Below are 17,069 nucleotides of genomic sequence, written 5' to 3'. Positions count from 1 at the left end.
TATTGTAACAGGGGAGGAGCTGAAAGTAGCACAAACACCAAAAAATGTAGCAAAACCTAAAAATCAAGTGTACAGGTCACTGGTCAAAAAAACAAATGTATGGAATTAAAAATAATAATAAAAATAATATATTAAAATTAATGAATTAAAATGTCCAAAATAAGAACATGTACAAACATTTTATTTTATTTCATGTTAATTATTTTTCAGATAAACTCTTTTTAATGCTTGAACTCAGATTGTGATTAAAGCATGTCTACACTTGAAGTAACTTGCTGAATAATTATTAAATGTTTATTTAATATAATATGATTTTACTATACAAAAAAGGAAGAAAGCTTAGTTTTGTTTCTTCCAATTAATGAAACACCCGTGACTCCAAACCTGTTAAATTTCTGTAAAAAAGTTACCAGGACATATCTTTTGTTGAAATTAAAACATTTTATTTGCTTTCCTTTTACATTATTTTTTTCTTCAAGTACAAACTTTTTCAAGTTTGAGTGGCAGGTTTTTCTTCATGAGGCCATCCAGATGAGGAAAGGCAGTAAAACAGCCAGCAGGGCGAAGTACACACTCACAGTCTGCAGGTAAAGCAGCAGACACACCGCGAGCACCGCCGCTGCCTTGGCCACACGCCGACTCAGCAGCAGCTTTCTCATCGTCTTACAAAACTGAAGAAGAGAAGAAGAACAGTAACGATCTAAAACCATTCATTATAATGCTGCTAACATAAAATCCTCAGTCTGTTCAACGTGTGTTCAGAGTGTGAGGAAATAAATACACTGACATTTACAGACACATCAACTGTGTGATGCTGTCGTGTCGATATGGAGCAAAATCTCTGAGGAGTGTTTCCAGCAGTTTGTTGAATCTGTGCCGTGGAGAATAAAAGCAGCTCTGCAGGCACAAAGGTGTCCAAAGTTGTACCTAATAAAGTGGCTGGAGAGTGTATGTTTCTTCTAGAGTTCAAAATCAGTACTATAAATTTCCACTAGATGGCGTACTTACACTGTAATTTGGTTTTCACAGCTATACATTTGTAGGCAATCATATCTGACAGTGAAAATGATCCACATTTGAATACATGCTTTTAAATCTGTGCATCAACAAACTGATACATGTCACCACACAGCAGACTTTAATAGCAATGTTCACTTTCTGCTTTTTAGAGGGAAATTGGACAAGATATAAATGTAGCAACAGAGTTTTGAAAGTCACTTCTTTACACTTTAATGTCCACACTCCTCCCTTCAGTCCACTCAGTGCAAAACAAGCCTCTTGTTTACGGCGTTCTTTCACAATTACATGCTTTTAATCGTATGTTGCAATCAGGCGGCCTTCAGCAGCTCAGAACATTACTGCAGAAACAAAGGAGCATTCTCTGCTGTGGGGGGGGGGGGGGGGGGGGTTACCAGTGTTAATCTACAGCAGGACACAAATTCCTCACAGCTAAACGTTAGCTGAAGTGTAGGGAACAGGTGGTTTTATGTGTATACTCAGTACATCTGAATCTGAAAAATTCCAAGCTGTTTTCCTGGTGGGGTAGTTAAAGGGTTAACAGACTCATATTTTGACATAATTGTGTTGACGGTCATAAAACAAACAGTGTTGATGAAGTGAAATATTTAGGCATTAATTTAGATCCTTCACTTAGCTTTAAAAAACACATCAAAACGTACTCAAATACACTATAGCTACAAATAATAAAGTATTTAAATGCTATATTTGATATTTTCTCACAATAACTACTGCATCTCCTGCTGGTCTGAACAGGGTATATTACAGTATTTAAACCAATCGAATCCCTTTATAATCAAACTTTAAAAGTGCCAGATTGGAAACAGCAGTCACTATAATATTCAAAGTAAATATGACATTTTAAGAGAAATTCAGAAATTCCTCCACTAATAGTGAAGTAGTTGATGCAGGACAGCAATTTAACTGCAAAATAACACACGCATCAAACGTGGTCACCCAGAGGTTGAGGGTGGGTCACAAAATAAAAAAATAATCCAGTGCAAACACTGCACAAGGATTCTATGAGGAGGTTGCCGTCCTGTTTTTGCTCTAGTGTGACTGATCCATCAACGACATGTCAGTTGCATTCAGAGTTTATACATCAACCAGCAATTCAGCTGCGTTCAGCTGGCATTTCCATTCTTTATTCCCTGAGCACCATTTCAGCTGCTTTCACTGAGTTCAGTCACTGTCATAACTCTACAACTGAGAGTTCAGCTGCTTTTATCTTTAATCAACTATCAAAGATAAACTCGCTCACCAACTGACTTTTCTGCTGTTTTAAATCTCTCTGTGGTCACGTGATGGATTTTCATACCTTGATTGCAGGATTTGTGGAAGGCAATAATTGCTCTTTAATTAGGAAAAGAAAACATTTTCCATGCTGTAAGATCACCTGAAAAGTTTGGAAGCTCATGACTGTGCCGTATCGGCAGTACATGACGAAGTGTTCGCAGTTGTACCACAGCAGGCTGTAGGACACGTCTCCCTGCAGTTTCTCCGCCCTTCTGGCCACCTCCTCCCCCTTCAGCACTATATGGCTTAGTACCTGCACACACCAGAGAACAGACTGCATGTCCACGTATACTTGGGTAAGATACTGAACCCCGAGCTGTCCCTTCATGAGTGCCCACCAGTACATCTGCGTGACTGTGTGAATGTCAGATAAAAGTGCTCAGCCACAGGAAAAAGCGCTTGTATGACTAAGTGAATGAGACTTGTAGTAGCGTTCTGAGTGCTTATTTGCAGTAAAAAAAAAAAGTACTTGATTGTAGTAGAAAAGCATTTCGAATGCTCACTTGCAGTAAAAAAAAGTACTTGATTGTAGTAGAAAAGCATTTTGAATGCTCACCTGCAGAAAAAAAAGTACTTGGTTATAGTAGAAAAGCATTTTGAATGCTCACTTGCAGTAAAAAAAAAAAAAAAGCACTTGATTGTAGTAGAAAAGCACTATACAAGTACCAGAGCATGTACCACAACCCCACGCATACCTGCAGCGTTACCTCATCCATAATCCCTTCAGATTAACATTTATTTGGAAGGTTAAGTCCCTGTTTGGTGGCCAGAAACCTGTGAAAGCAGCACCATGCTCTCTCTTTTTCTCAGGTTAAACCTTTAAGTGATGTTACATCACAGGTAAGTATTATCAGGCTAAATAATCAGGCTATAAAAAACTAAATAGAATCATTAAAACCACGTCTCACATTAAACACAGCTTTTCATTAACAATGTGAAATATGATTTATTTTTAGCATTATTTTAATAGTTATCCCGGGGGTGGATTTATGTATGTTGAGTCCACAGTTTAGCATAAAAATCGTATAAAAAGAACTTAAATCTAACTTTATGGTAAAACAATACAGTAAAGTGTAGTTTGGTGTACTGCTATTTACCCTAAGGGTTTATAAATTATAGACTATGATGTATTGATTAAGTACATTAATCACTGGTGCACATGAATGGATATTAAATAACTTATCATGTTACATGTGTTCTGTCCGGCGTTCACCTTGTCCATAGGATTGATCCGTATGTCTGCTCCGTAGGCAAAGTCCTCGACTGAGTCCATTCTCACACTGCCACACTGAAGAAACAAGTTAGGCCTCATTTACAACTGTTGTCATCCAAAGTGTATGATATCAGAAAGAACTGAAGTTCTGCATTAATCCCAGGGTGCTGCATTATCAGGAATGAAAAGGGAGCCAAAAGAAAGGAAAAGGTTATTCTGTGCTGCCTATGTACCTTGGCCAGTACTCCCAGTAGGAGTCTGGTGTTGGTGACCATCTGTTTGATTTGATACTGGTCACTGGAGATGACGGGCATGATGTCTGGGATGAAATGAGCTACTCTGCGGAAAGGAAAGGAAAGGAAAGGAACAGAAAGGAAAGGAAACAGGACAAATGGATGGAATGTGTGATTAGAGCAGGAAGGTGAGACAAAAGGAATGAGAGAAAAACACTGGAATAAGCATCATTTTCACTTTTTTGAAACAGAGTTTAAACCTTTGAACTCCTTCACTGATGACTGAGAGCAGGAGCAGTCTGTCACACTCACCTGCCCCCACCCAGGTAAATCCCAAAGTGTATGAACAGAGTCCTGGGGACCTCCAGGAGGTCTCCTCTGCTGAATATCATGTCATATTTACTCTTAGCCCTCTCCGCTCTCTGACTGTCCGTCTCCACCTCCTTCTTTTTCTTCTCCGCTGGTGGCTCGAGTCCCGGGTTTGAGATGAAAAGCAGACTGAGAAGCGGCAGAGGAAACATGGTGAGGAGAGACCACGGGGAATGTGGGGACGTCCCGTCACAGTGGTTTTATTCTGCTGGTGGGTGGGGCAGAGAGGGGATTAGAAACTGCTGTAAACCTTTAAGACCTTTTTAGCACCACGCTTCAAAATCGAGTGAAAACAGTCTACGACCAGTACAAGCTGTGAATATGTTGTTGTTTATTAAAACTATATTTTTTCCAAACTCCCAGAATGGCCATTCTTCTCAGGACACACTGGTCACACATGTCAAATCAAACTGCAGTTGGAATTCATGTATATCAGATATGACCTCTTGGCCCTTAACATTTTTGTTAAAAAATGTTCATAATGAATGAATTCTTGAGTTGTGGCCACAAAAATTTCCCTTCTTTTTTTTTTTCTTTTTGATTTTTTGGCCACACGTTTGGTAAAACCAAATTCAATTTAATATCTCCTTGAATAGAAGAGAACGTGCCAGATTTGATGAAATGCCTTCAAGGCATTGAAGAAATACAGCATATCCACCAAAATATGATGCATGCTTTCTACATTCTTGACTTTAAGCTACATCTAACAACAAGAATCTTGTTTTAGAGTCTTAGATTTTATCTCTAAAATATTCTAGAATCATGTTATATTATATGTTGTTGACTTTTACCTGTGAAATTCCAGAGTCTTCAAACAACCTTGACTTTGATCGCCAGCTTCTCGATGAGTCCGCTGTCGGAAGCCATAAGATCATTTGTGAGCTTCAGTAATGCAGCTTCTGTTTCTTTACACACCAACCTAACATTGACATATACAAGCTGTAATGATGCATTGATTTACTTTGGACCCCTGAACATACACACTGTTCCAGCATTTCCCTGAGGAAATGTTCATGTGGTTGTAGTTTCCACAAGTCACCAGCAGAGGGAGGTAAAAAAATACCAATCCCCCAAAAGACTTCATTTAATGCTTTTAAGAGAAGCACTAAAAATAGTGCAAATATTATTGTTGTCTATTTGTCAGATTGCTGACATTTCCTAATATTTTGCTAGGAAATAGGTGCAGCAACTTATTGAAAAAATACAGTAGAAAAGGCAAAAACAGACTCTTATCAGTTCTCTCAAGCTTGAAAGTGAATATTTGGTGTGACCGCCTTTATTCCTCAGCACAGTCTAAACTCTCTGAGGCAGCTTTCTTGTCATATTGAAAGTTCCAAGTGTTGTGGAAAAATGGGCAAAAGCACTTACTCATAGGGCATTTTCAGGCCCTTTTATAGTTCAATTAAGCAGAAAAGTCCAAGGCGGACATATAAGGCTTAGGAGGTATAGGGTTAAGCCACTTAAGGCTGACCTATAGCACAGTTTGACAGGCATAAAATAGTATTTTTGCACCAACCCTGTGATTCCCAAAGAGCTGTTAGCTGAAAACTTGGCATCTCTCAGTATGGTGTGCAGTGCATCCTCAAAAAAACCTGAGGAAACTGGACAAGTGGACGACAAAAGAAGTGGCAGGCCTGAAAAAACAAAACAAAAATCACTATCAACAGCAGATGAACAGTACCTGAACACCATGTCCTTAAAAAAAATAGGAAAACTTCAGCAAAGCCCTGACACGGGACCGGAGAGATGCATCTGGGCCTTCAGCTCATCCAGCTGCTGCTCAGCAAAGCCTCATCAGAAATGGTCTCAGTGGCAGGGCGGCTGTCAGGAAGCTGTTCTTAAGGAAGGGAAACTGGGAGGAAAGGCTGAGTTGTGCCACATTACACAAGAACTGGATGGAAATCATTGGCTCAGGTCCAATGGAGTGATGAATCCAAATTCTTGGTCCAACTCATCATCAATATGCATGGAGGAGGTCAGGAGAGAGGTACAACAGTGGGTGTCTACATCCATCTGTAAAACACGGTGGAGACTCTGCTACTGGCTGCATTTCAGCCAGTGATGCTGATAAACTTCTCAAAACTGATGGAATTATTAATGCACCATCTGGAAGGCATTGGATGAGAAACAGCTTCATTTTTCAGCTTGACAAAGATCCCAAACACGCTGTCAATGAGGTAAAAAGAGCTTTCAGTGTCCTTCAAGAAGCCTGGAGAACTATTCCTGAAGACTACTTAAACAAAAAAGCTTCCTCTGAAAATGATCAGGTACAAGGACTGAACTGAAAATGAGTCCAAAAAAAAACTTTGAGAGACATTCAGAAAGCTGCAGGACTTTTGCTCAAGACCACTTTAAACAATTACGAGAAAGACTGACTGCTGGGAAGCAAAATATAAAGAAATTTGATTGGTAAATATTTTCCCAACATTTATGAGATTTAAATTTTTAACTTTTTTTTGTCAAAGGTGATTAACAAAGAAGTTGTTTATGGACTCAAACAAGAGTAGAATAAATACTACTAATAATTTTTTAAGACAATGTGATAAATAATACAACATGTCCGCTCTGCTTGAGTTTCCTTTATTTACATAAAAAACACGGCACATCGTTCCAAAGTTGTAAAAAATAAATTCTGTACAAAAGTTTGACTGTTAGAAAACAATCAAGTCATGTAGGATATCTACAGGCATTTACACATGAGCTTCACCAGGTTACAGGAGTAAAAGGAACGTTCAGATGGAGGGAAATGAAACCGCTGACTTTAGTGTTTCGTGTCTTTTAATACGGTCGAGATGGAAAGCAGAGTCAGACTTTCAGTGTCTCCACTTTCAAGCTTTTTAAAAAAAACCACTCAACCCTTTAAAACCAGATGTATGGCCTCAATAAAAAATAAATAAAATCCTTACAATCATCTTTGGTTTTTTTTTTTTTTTTTTTTATCAGCATGGCCCTTCAAATTTGGCCCGTGAATTTTGAGCCTGTTGCTAACTCAGTAAACTCGCTGCTAAGTACCCATTTTATTCTTCTTTTTTAAGCAAACAAACTGAAAATACAGAAAAATAAACACTTTCTGTGCAGCAGAAGGAAAGCGACCAGGTGGTGAAGTAAAATTTTTTTTAAAAAGTTACAAGGTTTGCAGAAGACTGCGTCCACGCTAACGGTCTTATGACACGGCGGCTCAGCGCGCTCTGCACCGGCGGCGAGGCTCGAACGCTGATGGCTTCTAGCTGGCCATCCACAGGGTGAAGGGGACGAGGAAGGCCGGCAGGGCGGTGCCGACGGATATTCCCATATATGCCATGGACAGGAGCCCCAGGAGCGCAGTCAGAAGGACGTTTCGCTGATCTCGGATCAGGGACTTCAGCCGCTCACAGAACTGGGGAGAGAGTAGGAAAGCAGGGACACAATCAGAATCCTATTAAAGGAGCAGCTGAAGAGCTTTAAACGTAAACTCAGGACTGGCATTCGTCAGCGAACAAAGAGAAAAACCCTGAATCCAATAATCAACGTCCTGTAACCATGGCAGCCCCCCCAAAAACAAGGTGTGAGAGAGGCAGGTTAGTCTGTGCTGCTGTGATTTGTTTAATAAAGAGATTTTTTTTAAACTAGTTAGATGCAGAATAACTTCAAATAATTCTCCACAAAAAAACCCCAAAAAATCCACAAACTCAGATTAAAGAACTTTTTATTTTCAATACAAATGAAGCAGAATCCCAACCTTACAACTCTCTCTAAGCCGACTTCTGTAGCAGGATGAAGTTCATAATTGACCTGATGTTTATTTTACTGAGGTGCCCTCAGAGGTCCCTGTAAGAGCTTCTGTTGGCCCCTAGCACCCCCACCCCCCCCAAATGAATCTGTAAGCAGCAGACTCCGAGGCTGCAGACGGGTCAGATGTTTAGGTTGGAGATTACAGGAAGTGAAACTCGATCAGGGTAAAGTTTCTCTGCTGCAGGAGAGAACCCACGGTCTGTTCTTCATTCCTGCTGCTTTTAGCTTGAAATTTCATTATATGGTAGGATAATACTGGATATGCCAGCAATCTGCAACCAAATGTGTACACTGCAAATGGTTAGCGAGTGGTTGGTGGAGTGACATTAGTTGTTGTATTCGGTGCTGCACTGAAAGCCTTGCTGTTGCTTTGGCCCCTAACAGACGGCTGCGGTCACCTGTGGTTTGTGTGGAAGATGCAGAGCTGTCTGTGAATTCCTCTGAGTGGTAGCAACACTGTGACGGAGATCACTGAGCTTCAAGGTTGCCCCTTTTAAAATGTGCTGGTTGGCGCAGTGATGCACAACTTTCGCTCTGAAGGCGGATGTTCTCCGATTCTGGTTTGCGTGGCACTTTTTCAGGATTCGCTGCAGCTCAGAGGGCAAAGGGCGAATGTTTGCAGGCATGTCAGCGTCTTTTCACGCACCGCGGTAAAATGCCAGTGACCAAAGCAGTCGCAGGGTTTTTGGTGCTGCACGCTCTTTGTGCCAGATTTCACCAGGCGACAGCCAGCAACCACTCGCCAACCGGCTGGGAATGCACATTTTTCCCTGGTGACTGGAGGTTGCTGGCTGGTCTTCTAGCCCCGACTGAGGCCTTAATTAAACATGAACAAATGAAACCACAAGAAAAATACCGAGTCATCCTCTCTAGGAAGTAAACCATTAAAAGCATTGACAATGATGATTCAAAACTGCTTTAATTCTCAAATAAAGTGATAATGCTGATGGTTAAACCACTGAATATATTACTTACCTATTAAACTACTTTGATTAAATGTTTGTTTGCATTCAAATTCAAATGTAACAGAGGTTTTGGAAGAATCTGATTTTTTTTCCCAGTCGTACTCAGAATTCGGATGTTCACAGAAATTCCAGCACTGTGTGAAAATGGTAAAACATGCTCGTGTGTGGCGGGTATCATGCTAATCATCTCTGGTTTATAATCAGCACAGAGCGTGCAGCAAAGCTGAGGCTGATGGGAGAATCTTTAGTTTTGCAGATATTTGGACAAAACTCAAAATCCTGGACAGCTTCAAACCTGCTGATGGCGCCAATCTGAACTCAGCCAACCTCAATCGGCTGCCTCTGCGGTGCCCAACCATAATCTGAATTAACCACAGACGAGCTGGTTTTATGTGCAGGAGCCTCTGCTGCTGCATCATCATCATCATCATCATCAGAGCGTACCAACCCAGAGTCAGCTGCTGCCTTTTGGTTTCTGGCAGGCGACTCTGGTCTGAATGCAGCTCTTGTTCTCAGGACTTTTCCAAGGAGTGACCCAGATTTTCCTTTTCTGCTCAGGAGCAGCCTCACATGCGCCTTTTAAACAGAGGTGGAGGGCTCTAAACTTTGTTTTTATGTCTGAATATTAAGACTTAAACCTCACAAATAAATCTGTACAGTTAATTCTCTTTGCTGCACTAAGAAAACGGACGTTTTCTGGTTTCCACAGTTCATCTTTTTTCTTTAGCATGCCAACTTTAAATGTGTTTTTATCCATGATTGTTGCCATTGTGGTTTCTTTCCACTCCTCTATCGTACGCTGTCCATAACTTTTAAAGATCCGCAGACAGAAAATACAAAGAGAAACTTCCACAGCAGCCGGTAAACACATGCAGCCAAACCAGCACATGGCAGAACACAGTGAGTCGTTTCACTAAAGCCTTCAGTCTTTTATAAGCAGCCGCAGTCGTGCTTAAAATCTTAGCAGAACTGTAGCAATAACAATAACTCTGATTATGAACTCAAGCTGCTTTGTTTTATTTGGGCTGTTTTAGGTTCTTATTATGTAACGCGAGTGATGAAAATCATCTCAAGCTGCAATATTAGTTATATAAGCACTTTAATTAATCAATAATGATATCATGTCTGTGACTGCATAAATAAACATATAGTATTGTGGGTATTTTAAAAAGATTTTGATTCAAAAACTGTTACTTAGGTAGGATTATGACCTTTTAAGTAAAGGGTCAAAATCAGGGATGCGGTTGGAGGGCCAGAACCAGCCCAGCAAAGGGTCCAATCGTAGCCAGCGGATGGCTCTGAAAACATGTAAAAACTGAAGAGGAGGAGGGACTTTCCATTAATGGATCATGTCATTAGAGTCTGAACTGTGAATTTCAGCTGAGCCAGAGGTCTGAATCAGTCCCTTTTACAGCCTCCTTCCTAACGAAGGCATCACCCGTGGCCTGCCACACCAAACTAACTGATCAGCCTTAAATAACAGAAACTTAAACACAGTGTTCTCATTTCTTGTGCACAAAACATTTAAACACTCAAAATCTAATGACTGCTATGAATGATCAGTAGGAAACAGGGACAGCCTGCAGAAATGGCAGTTTATAGCTTTTTAAACCCCACATGTAAGAATCAAAAACCGGAAGAATGAATAATGCTTTGGTTTACAGCAAAACAAACTATTCCTGTTTATTATGGGGAAGAAAAAAAAGCTTTAAGAGCATCACTGTGAAGAGTACAAATCACCGCGGAGCATCGGAGGAATTTAACCTCCTTAAAGTCAGCGCAGCCTATAAATGCTCCCGTCGCGCGTAAAAAGCCCCCTCCCCCGGTCGGTGCCAGTCTCACCTCGTCGGTCTGCAGGCTCTGCGCGGTCCCGTAGCGGCAGTAAGTGACGAAGTGCTCGCAGTTGTTCCACAGCAGGCTGTAGGAGACGGTGCCCACCAGCCGCTCCGCCCGCCGCGCCACCTCCTCCCCGGCCAGTGGGGTCCGGCGCACCGATTTGTCCATGGCGTTCAACAGGATCGCGGCTCCGTACGCGAAGTCCTCCACCGAGTCCACCCGGATGCTGGCGCGCTTGGACAGAACCCCGAGCAGCAGCCGGGTGTTGGTCACCATCTCCTGGATCTGGCGGCTGTCGTCAGTCAGCACCGGCAGGATGTCCGGGATGAGATGCGCCACCCGGTCGTCGCCCAGGTAGATGCCGAAGTGGATGAAGAGAGTCCGGGGAACCTCCAGCAGGTCGCCCCGCTGGAACTTGTGCGAGGCTGCGGCGGGCTGCGGGAGAGAGTCCTCCCGTTCACAGCGCTTGGTGAGCGGCGGCTCCGCGCGCTCTGCGCCCAGAGGAGGCAGCAGACTGGACAACTTGAGGTGCGCGAGGAGAAAGAGCTTCTCCAGGATGAAGGTGAGCGTGTCCAGCATGGTGAGGCAAAACAATCTGTCCTTCCTCCTTCTCCGATCTGCTTCTAAGTGTTGTCCTCTCTCCTCACCGAGGAGTTTTCCTCCTACAGGGAAATCTGGAGGGGAGGGGTCGTGACGTCATGACCGCAAAGAGAGGCTTTAAGTGAGGAGAGAGAGAGAGAGAGAGAGAGAGACTCAGAGCGGCTAAGTGTGTGAATCAGGTACGAGGCGACAGCAGAAAAACAAAACTCTCGGTGACCTTTCAGACGTCCCACAGGCTGCTCCCCTCCACTGAGCCCGGGCCTTTTCCAGCAACCACAAACCCTCCACCTCCACACCAGCCAAATGCAGAGCTCACAACTTCCAGCACAGCAAATGTCTCACACGTTCATCACCACCTTGTTGGGAACTCTACTGAGGTCTCAGCCACACACCAAATGGCCACACAGACACACACACACACACACACACACACAGCTCTCTAGACATATTGCCAGCCCACTCTACCTTTCTGTGTGTGTGTGTGTGTGTGTGTGTGTGTGTGTGAGAGTGAGAGAGAGAGAGAGCTGCAGGCTGATCCTGTTTGTTAAACTAAGGTTTAAATCACTGAGATTCTCCACCCTTGGTTTTAGAACTGAAGAAGCTGTCGAGGTGTTCAGAGACCTGAACACGACCTGGATGAAGAACCTACACACACAAACTAAGCATGCACATTACTCTGCAGCAGCTTCCTATCAGTTTAAACTCCTTGTTTACTTCTGAACTTGCACCAAAAAAAGTGGCTATTAATCCACCCTTAACCCTTTATGGGCTTTTAAAACAAAGTATCACTTCTGGAGCTGAAAAATGCCAAATAGGGCCATAAAGTGCAGTTCCTCTAACAGCCACTTGAGGCTGGTGATCCCCACAGACTCCCATGTTAGAGCTCAAACCTGTCTTTGTAGCAGACCGGAAGCATGTTTATTTCTGCCGTCATTTTCTCCTTCTTAGCAATTGTTTGCATTATTAGGGGTGTGGCCTTTTTGACTGACAGGTGGATGGCGACACAGGTGGCTCTGGACCGCGTTCCTGCTGTTGGAGCATTTTACAGCATTGTTCAGTGACCATCCAAGAAGTCTGTGCTCCAGTTTTGGTGATCAAAATTCTAGTAATGTGTTAATCAGTCACTTAGAACTGAAATGCTGAGTCTGCAATTGTTTATACTTTGCCTACAGGTCACCACGACCACGGTGACCAGATCCCAACAAACTAAACGTGTTTGAGTGAGACAAAGTGGAACACGTCAGCAATGCTGAGAGGCAGGCTGAAATGTTCACAGTTAACTTAAAGTGTTTAATGGATATTTCCAACTCTCTTGGAACTCTTTTTTTTTTTTTTTTTTTAAATTAACCCTGTAAAGCGCAAATCATGAAATAATTGCCACAATTTTTGTTTATTCAACCAACAAATTTAAAAAAAGGAAATTATATGGGTTTTTATTTGTAACATTTTTGCTACATTGGCATTTTTATGCAATTTATTGCTCACAGTAGCACCGCATGCGTCTTCAGGGGAAAAAAAAAAAACTGACTATAACTCTAGCATAAAAAAACCACCAAAACAAATAAAAACAATTTCTGAGAATATACTGCCGCTTGATGTTCTTTGCTTCAGTTTCCATCATATTCAACAAAATCTGCAAAGGTTGTGTTTTTTGTGATGTTACCTGATGAGTGAGCCCTCCTTTCGCATGATGCACTGGGATAAAAGTCAGCCTTTAGAAAAGTGCACGCTCTGCAGAACCAGACAAAATGTGAGAGATTGTCTCCAGATGTGGAACACGGAGACAAGGAAGCTGGTAACCCTAACCACCACGTAGTCACTGTCAGGCTATGTGCTGTTGGCTTTGTGGAGGGTTGCCGTAAGTGATTCTCCATATACCAGGCATTAGTTGAATTCCCACAATCCCTTTCTTCTCCTTGCATGGCCACACAGCTACCAAATTGGATACGAACGCCAATTCATCTCAGGGCAGCTTTTACCAGCTGAGAAGCATCACTGAATTAGAGCCAGTATTAATCTATGAGACCTAATAACAGTCAGCACCTCTCAGCTGGACTGCTGTGACTCCCTGTACATCTGGAGACGGTTCATAACGCTGCTGCCAGACATCCAACTGTTGCAAAGAAAAGACAAACTATAACAAAGCAGAACAAATAAATAGAAAAATCTGCAAATAGAAACATTATAACAGAGGACTTAATTAAATGAAATGTTGACAGTGTACTGGAAACAGCATATAAAGTATATGAAGTATAAATTAGCCTGTCAAGAGCACCGATAGGTGTAAATAATTTAAATCTTTTACCACAAGTGACAAGTCTGCAGCAAGCTATTTGTGATTATTTGGTGCTTTAACTTTGCATTTATTATAGAAATAGAATAAATAAAAATGTCTCGCTTTTTATTACTTTTAGCAGCAAACTGTAACAATTCCAGAGTTTTTCCTGGCTCACAATAGGTTTTCCGGGAGTGATTACACACCTAAGCATGGCTGGCTGTCACGGCCACAGGGAGACACTGCAGATGGGAAAAAAAAAGGAAACATGTGGCATGTGTTTGCAACCACTGCCTAGACACAGTATGAGAGAAAGCCAGGTCACCTTTAGTTATTAGAGGAGGGGACACCTCAATGACCTGGAGTCAGATTATGGAGCTTATATATCTGTGATAGACTGATGGTAGTTTTGCATTTCACAGAGAGCTAGTTCAGTTGAGCCAAATCAGCTTTTGTCTAGCTGCTGAATTCTGAAGCATTCAGAATTGAGAAGGAATTTGTCAAACTTTTAAACAGGTGATAAACGCACGGAAAGCTTCTACATCCTTAGTTGATAAAAAATTGCTTTAACTTAGCGACAGCCTTCACAACACTGCCGATGTGTTTGTTTAATGTCCTGAATTATTCACAAAAGTGGCTGCCAAAAAAACGTTTTTTTTGCTGCTCTGTTCTCACGTGAACGCGGACGTCACACGAGTTTAAAGTTAAAGACTACGTCACGTCCACTCTGACTGAATCGGTCTTTGTGGTGCATGTGTGAAAACAGCTTTAATTATATAAGCAACAGTTAGTCAGGAGGATGGAAGCTGTTTTTCATTCACCTCTCATTTCTGTTATTCATTTTTCTGCCTTTCTTCCTTCTCTAAAGAGAAGAAGAGGATTTTGGAGGGATTAAGGGTAGATTATGGAAACACACACTGAGCCTCTGCCCCCCCCACTGAGGCAGCCTAACTGGTGCTGAAAGAGTGTGGAGGGATGAGATTTGCCTGTTGAATGAGTGTTGATGCGATCCCTGCTGAGACGCTGCTAAAAGGTGAATGGAGATGAGTGACAGGCTCCTCAGTGGGTGTGTGGTGTACCTGTGAATGTATTCACATGGGGACCGATAACTATCTCAGCCCTTGTGAGGACATTTTGTCTGGGTCAAGTTATTCATTCATTCCCACTTTTGTGACTTGATATATTATTTATTTTTACTCTGTGAACGATTTGAGTCATTCTGTAGCTGTTTTGTGTCTTTGTGGTAGTTTTTTGCTCTTTGTGTTTTCGCGGTCGTTTACAGTTAATTAGCATCTGTGATATTTGTCATTGTTCCTGCCTCTTTTTGGTCGTTGTGAGTGTGATAGTTGTTTTGCACTTCTATGTAGACATTTGCTTCTTTCAGGGAGCTTTATGTGACCTTGCCAAACCATTGTTTTTAATGATACCCTCAACCATGAAAGTGAACCACACTTTTGGTCTCACAGTTGTACAACAACTGCGAAACCAGCTTGTATACTGTATACCTCAGTATTAGTGTAAAGAGTTGACTTGGACGTGTAATATGCAGGCTATCTGTAAATGTTAGCATTATATTTTTGATTTGTTCCATCACATGATTTCCTGATGGCTCAATGTTATACAGAAGTTAGCATCAGGGGTCATTCTATATTTTATGGGATGGGTGGCAACCCTATGTTAGCATGTGATCTGGCAGGCTACCAAGTTAGCATTTCCAATCAAATGTGATTTTGCCAGTACAAACATTTGCAATTTGTTTGTATTAGCATGTATACTAGTGTTGGCTAACATTAGCCAGCTTAGCAGTTTAGAGTCTGTGTTGTGCTGGGAGCCAGTCATTTGGTGACATTAGTAGATTTTATTTCTAAGCTACTGTTAGCTAGTGTTGCTAACTATTGAAAAGTATTGGGCACTGAGACGCATAAACATCACATTGTTTGGATTTTCATTTTGCATTTTGCTCCAAGTCCCCCACAGTCTAGTAAGGTCAGTAAAAAAGATTTTAATACATTGGAAAAAATTATGTAAGTGTTCCTGTGTCTCCTTATGTGTTATTTAATGAATTCATTTAGCTAATTATGCTGCATCCTGTGTTCTCTTTATTGTTGCTTTTATCTTTTGTGAGTGTTTTTTGAAATAAGGCCATTGGTTTATGTCAGTTTGCAGTTATTCTGTGCCTGTGGACATTTTTTAATGTGTTATTTTCTGTTCTGTTTTTGGTTCATTATTTTGTTTGTCATTTTATGGTTTCTGCAGTTGCATGCATCTTCGTAATTTGTTTTTGTCAGCATGGAGTTCTTTTAGATTATTTTCTATTTATTTATTTGTCATTTTTCTGCACCGGTCTGTATTATCTTGAAGCAGTCTACTCGAGGTCCACTTACCTTTTATTGCCTGATAGTCTCGGCCCGAGCAGGGCCTACTGGGAATTTGCCTGTCCTGTCCTCTCTGTAGCTGTGAGCTGTGTGCATTGACTGTTTACTCCTGCTTTGTGGAGAGGAGGGGATTTGTTTCAGAATTTAGCCATTTTAACTTGCTACTCTGACCAACTTTTAAGTTTTGCTATGTTCTTTCTTTGCTTGATGGTAACAGTTTAATTATTAATAAAAACCTTTATTTTGTTGCCAGTTTTTCCTCCTTTTTTCCCAACCTAGTTGGTTTTTGTTACTTCCACCACATCCTATGGACATTTAAAGAAACGTAACAATAGGCCTGTGGAGTAATTCCAGTAATATGAATAAGTAATGAGATACTGTGAAATAACCTAAAATAGGAAAGACAGTTACTGGAGGAAATACAAAGCACCAATCAACCTGATAGACAGATAAAATCTGGTCCCCAGCTATAAATCCAAACCTCTCTTCTGCTGATCATGTCACCAAGGGTCCTCACAACAAAACAAATACATGCATTTGTTTTTGTGTGTGTCCCTCAGCATGGTGTTAATGCTGTCCAGCTGCTTTGGGGAGAAGATATGGGATAAACACAGCAGCACATTTCAGACAAAACCTACATTAGCATCTTATTACAGGTGGAAGTCCTCACACTGGGAAATCCCGAAAACATGACCAGAAAGAGCACCAGAACTTTTACAGCTGCCTCCATATCTGTAAAAGGAGATATTTTGTATTAAATCCAATATTTAGAAACACATTTTAAATGTAAAACATACCTTGTTTACACTTGTGGGCCCACAAGTCAGCTTAATGGCGTGGTTCTCGAGCTTTGTCTTAACATTTCTGACAGTAGAAATTTAAAGTTGTCCTCTGTTTTCCTGTCTTTATTTTCACATCCACAGTCAGTCCTAAAAAGGCACCTAATAAATTAATGAGTCTTTACAAGTAGCAAGAATTTTTCTATTATTATTATTGTTATTAAGTAACCTAGCTGAAGATACTTGGAGAAAATAAGAACTTATAAAGAATATAATAGAGTAATAGTCAAGAATTATGAGGGCACATTTTTTTACGAGTTATTTGGCAAAAAGGTATGGT

General features: G+C 41.2%; 2 protein-coding genes across 2 annotated transcripts; both read right to left on the bottom strand.

Moving 5' to 3' along the window:
• Window positions 1-434: 434 nt before the first annotated feature.
• On the bottom strand, window positions 435-4,327 carry LOC115797362 (lecithin retinol acyltransferase-like). The gene is made up of 5 exons (XM_030753927.1): window positions 4,072-4,327; window positions 3,760-3,865; window positions 3,527-3,601; window positions 2,414-2,566; window positions 435-671 (listed from the first exon to the last, which is right to left on the bottom strand). Exons 1-5 carry the CDS (start codon window positions 4,278-4,280, stop codon window positions 516-518), a joined length of 699 nt encoding a protein of 232 aa, XP_030609787.1. The 5' UTR covers window positions 4,281-4,327; the 3' UTR covers window positions 435-515.
• Window positions 4,328-6,698: 2,371 nt separating this feature from the next.
• Window positions 6,699-11,406, bottom strand: LOC115797302 (lecithin retinol acyltransferase-like). Its single transcript, XM_030753842.1, has 2 exons — window positions 10,707-11,406; window positions 6,699-7,504 (listed from the first exon to the last, which is right to left on the bottom strand). Exons 1-2 carry the CDS (start codon window positions 11,277-11,279, stop codon window positions 7,352-7,354), a joined length of 726 nt encoding a protein of 241 aa, XP_030609702.1. The 5' UTR covers window positions 11,280-11,406; the 3' UTR covers window positions 6,699-7,351.
• Between the last annotated feature and the right edge of the window lie 5,663 nt (window positions 11,407-17,069).

The sequence above is a fragment of the Archocentrus centrarchus genome, chromosome 18, assembly GCF_007364275.1.
Source record: "Archocentrus centrarchus isolate MPI-CPG fArcCen1 chromosome 18, fArcCen1, whole genome shotgun sequence".
Classification (NCBI taxonomy): domain Eukaryota; kingdom Metazoa; phylum Chordata; class Actinopteri; order Cichliformes; family Cichlidae; genus Archocentrus; species Archocentrus centrarchus.
Note: the sequence above shows the minus strand (reverse complement) of the source record. Positions and strands in the feature narration are given on the sequence as shown.

Excerpts from the sequence above, each read along its gene's own strand:
- LOC115797362 (XM_030753927.1), bottom strand. The coding sequence starts at position 4,280 with ATGTTTCCTCTGCCGCTTCTCAGTCTGCTTTTCATCTCAAACCCGGGA. Across the intron at positions 2,567-3,526 it reads GGATCAATCCTATGGACAAG|GTACTAAGCCATATAGTGCT; the intron begins GTGAACGCCGGA and ends TGGTGTGTGCAG. Across the intron at positions 672-2,413 it reads TGAGCTTCCAAACTTTTCAG|TTTTGTAAGACGATGAGAAA; the intron begins GTGATCTTACAG and ends TCTCTTCTTCAG.
- LOC115797302 (XM_030753842.1), bottom strand. The coding sequence starts at position 11,279 with ATGCTGGACACGCTCACCTTCATCCTGGAGAAGCTCTTTCTCCTCGCG. Across the intron at positions 7,505-10,706 it reads AGAGCCTGCAGACCGACGAG|TTCTGTGAGCGGCTGAAGTC; the intron begins GTGAGACTGGCA and ends CTCTCTCCCCAG.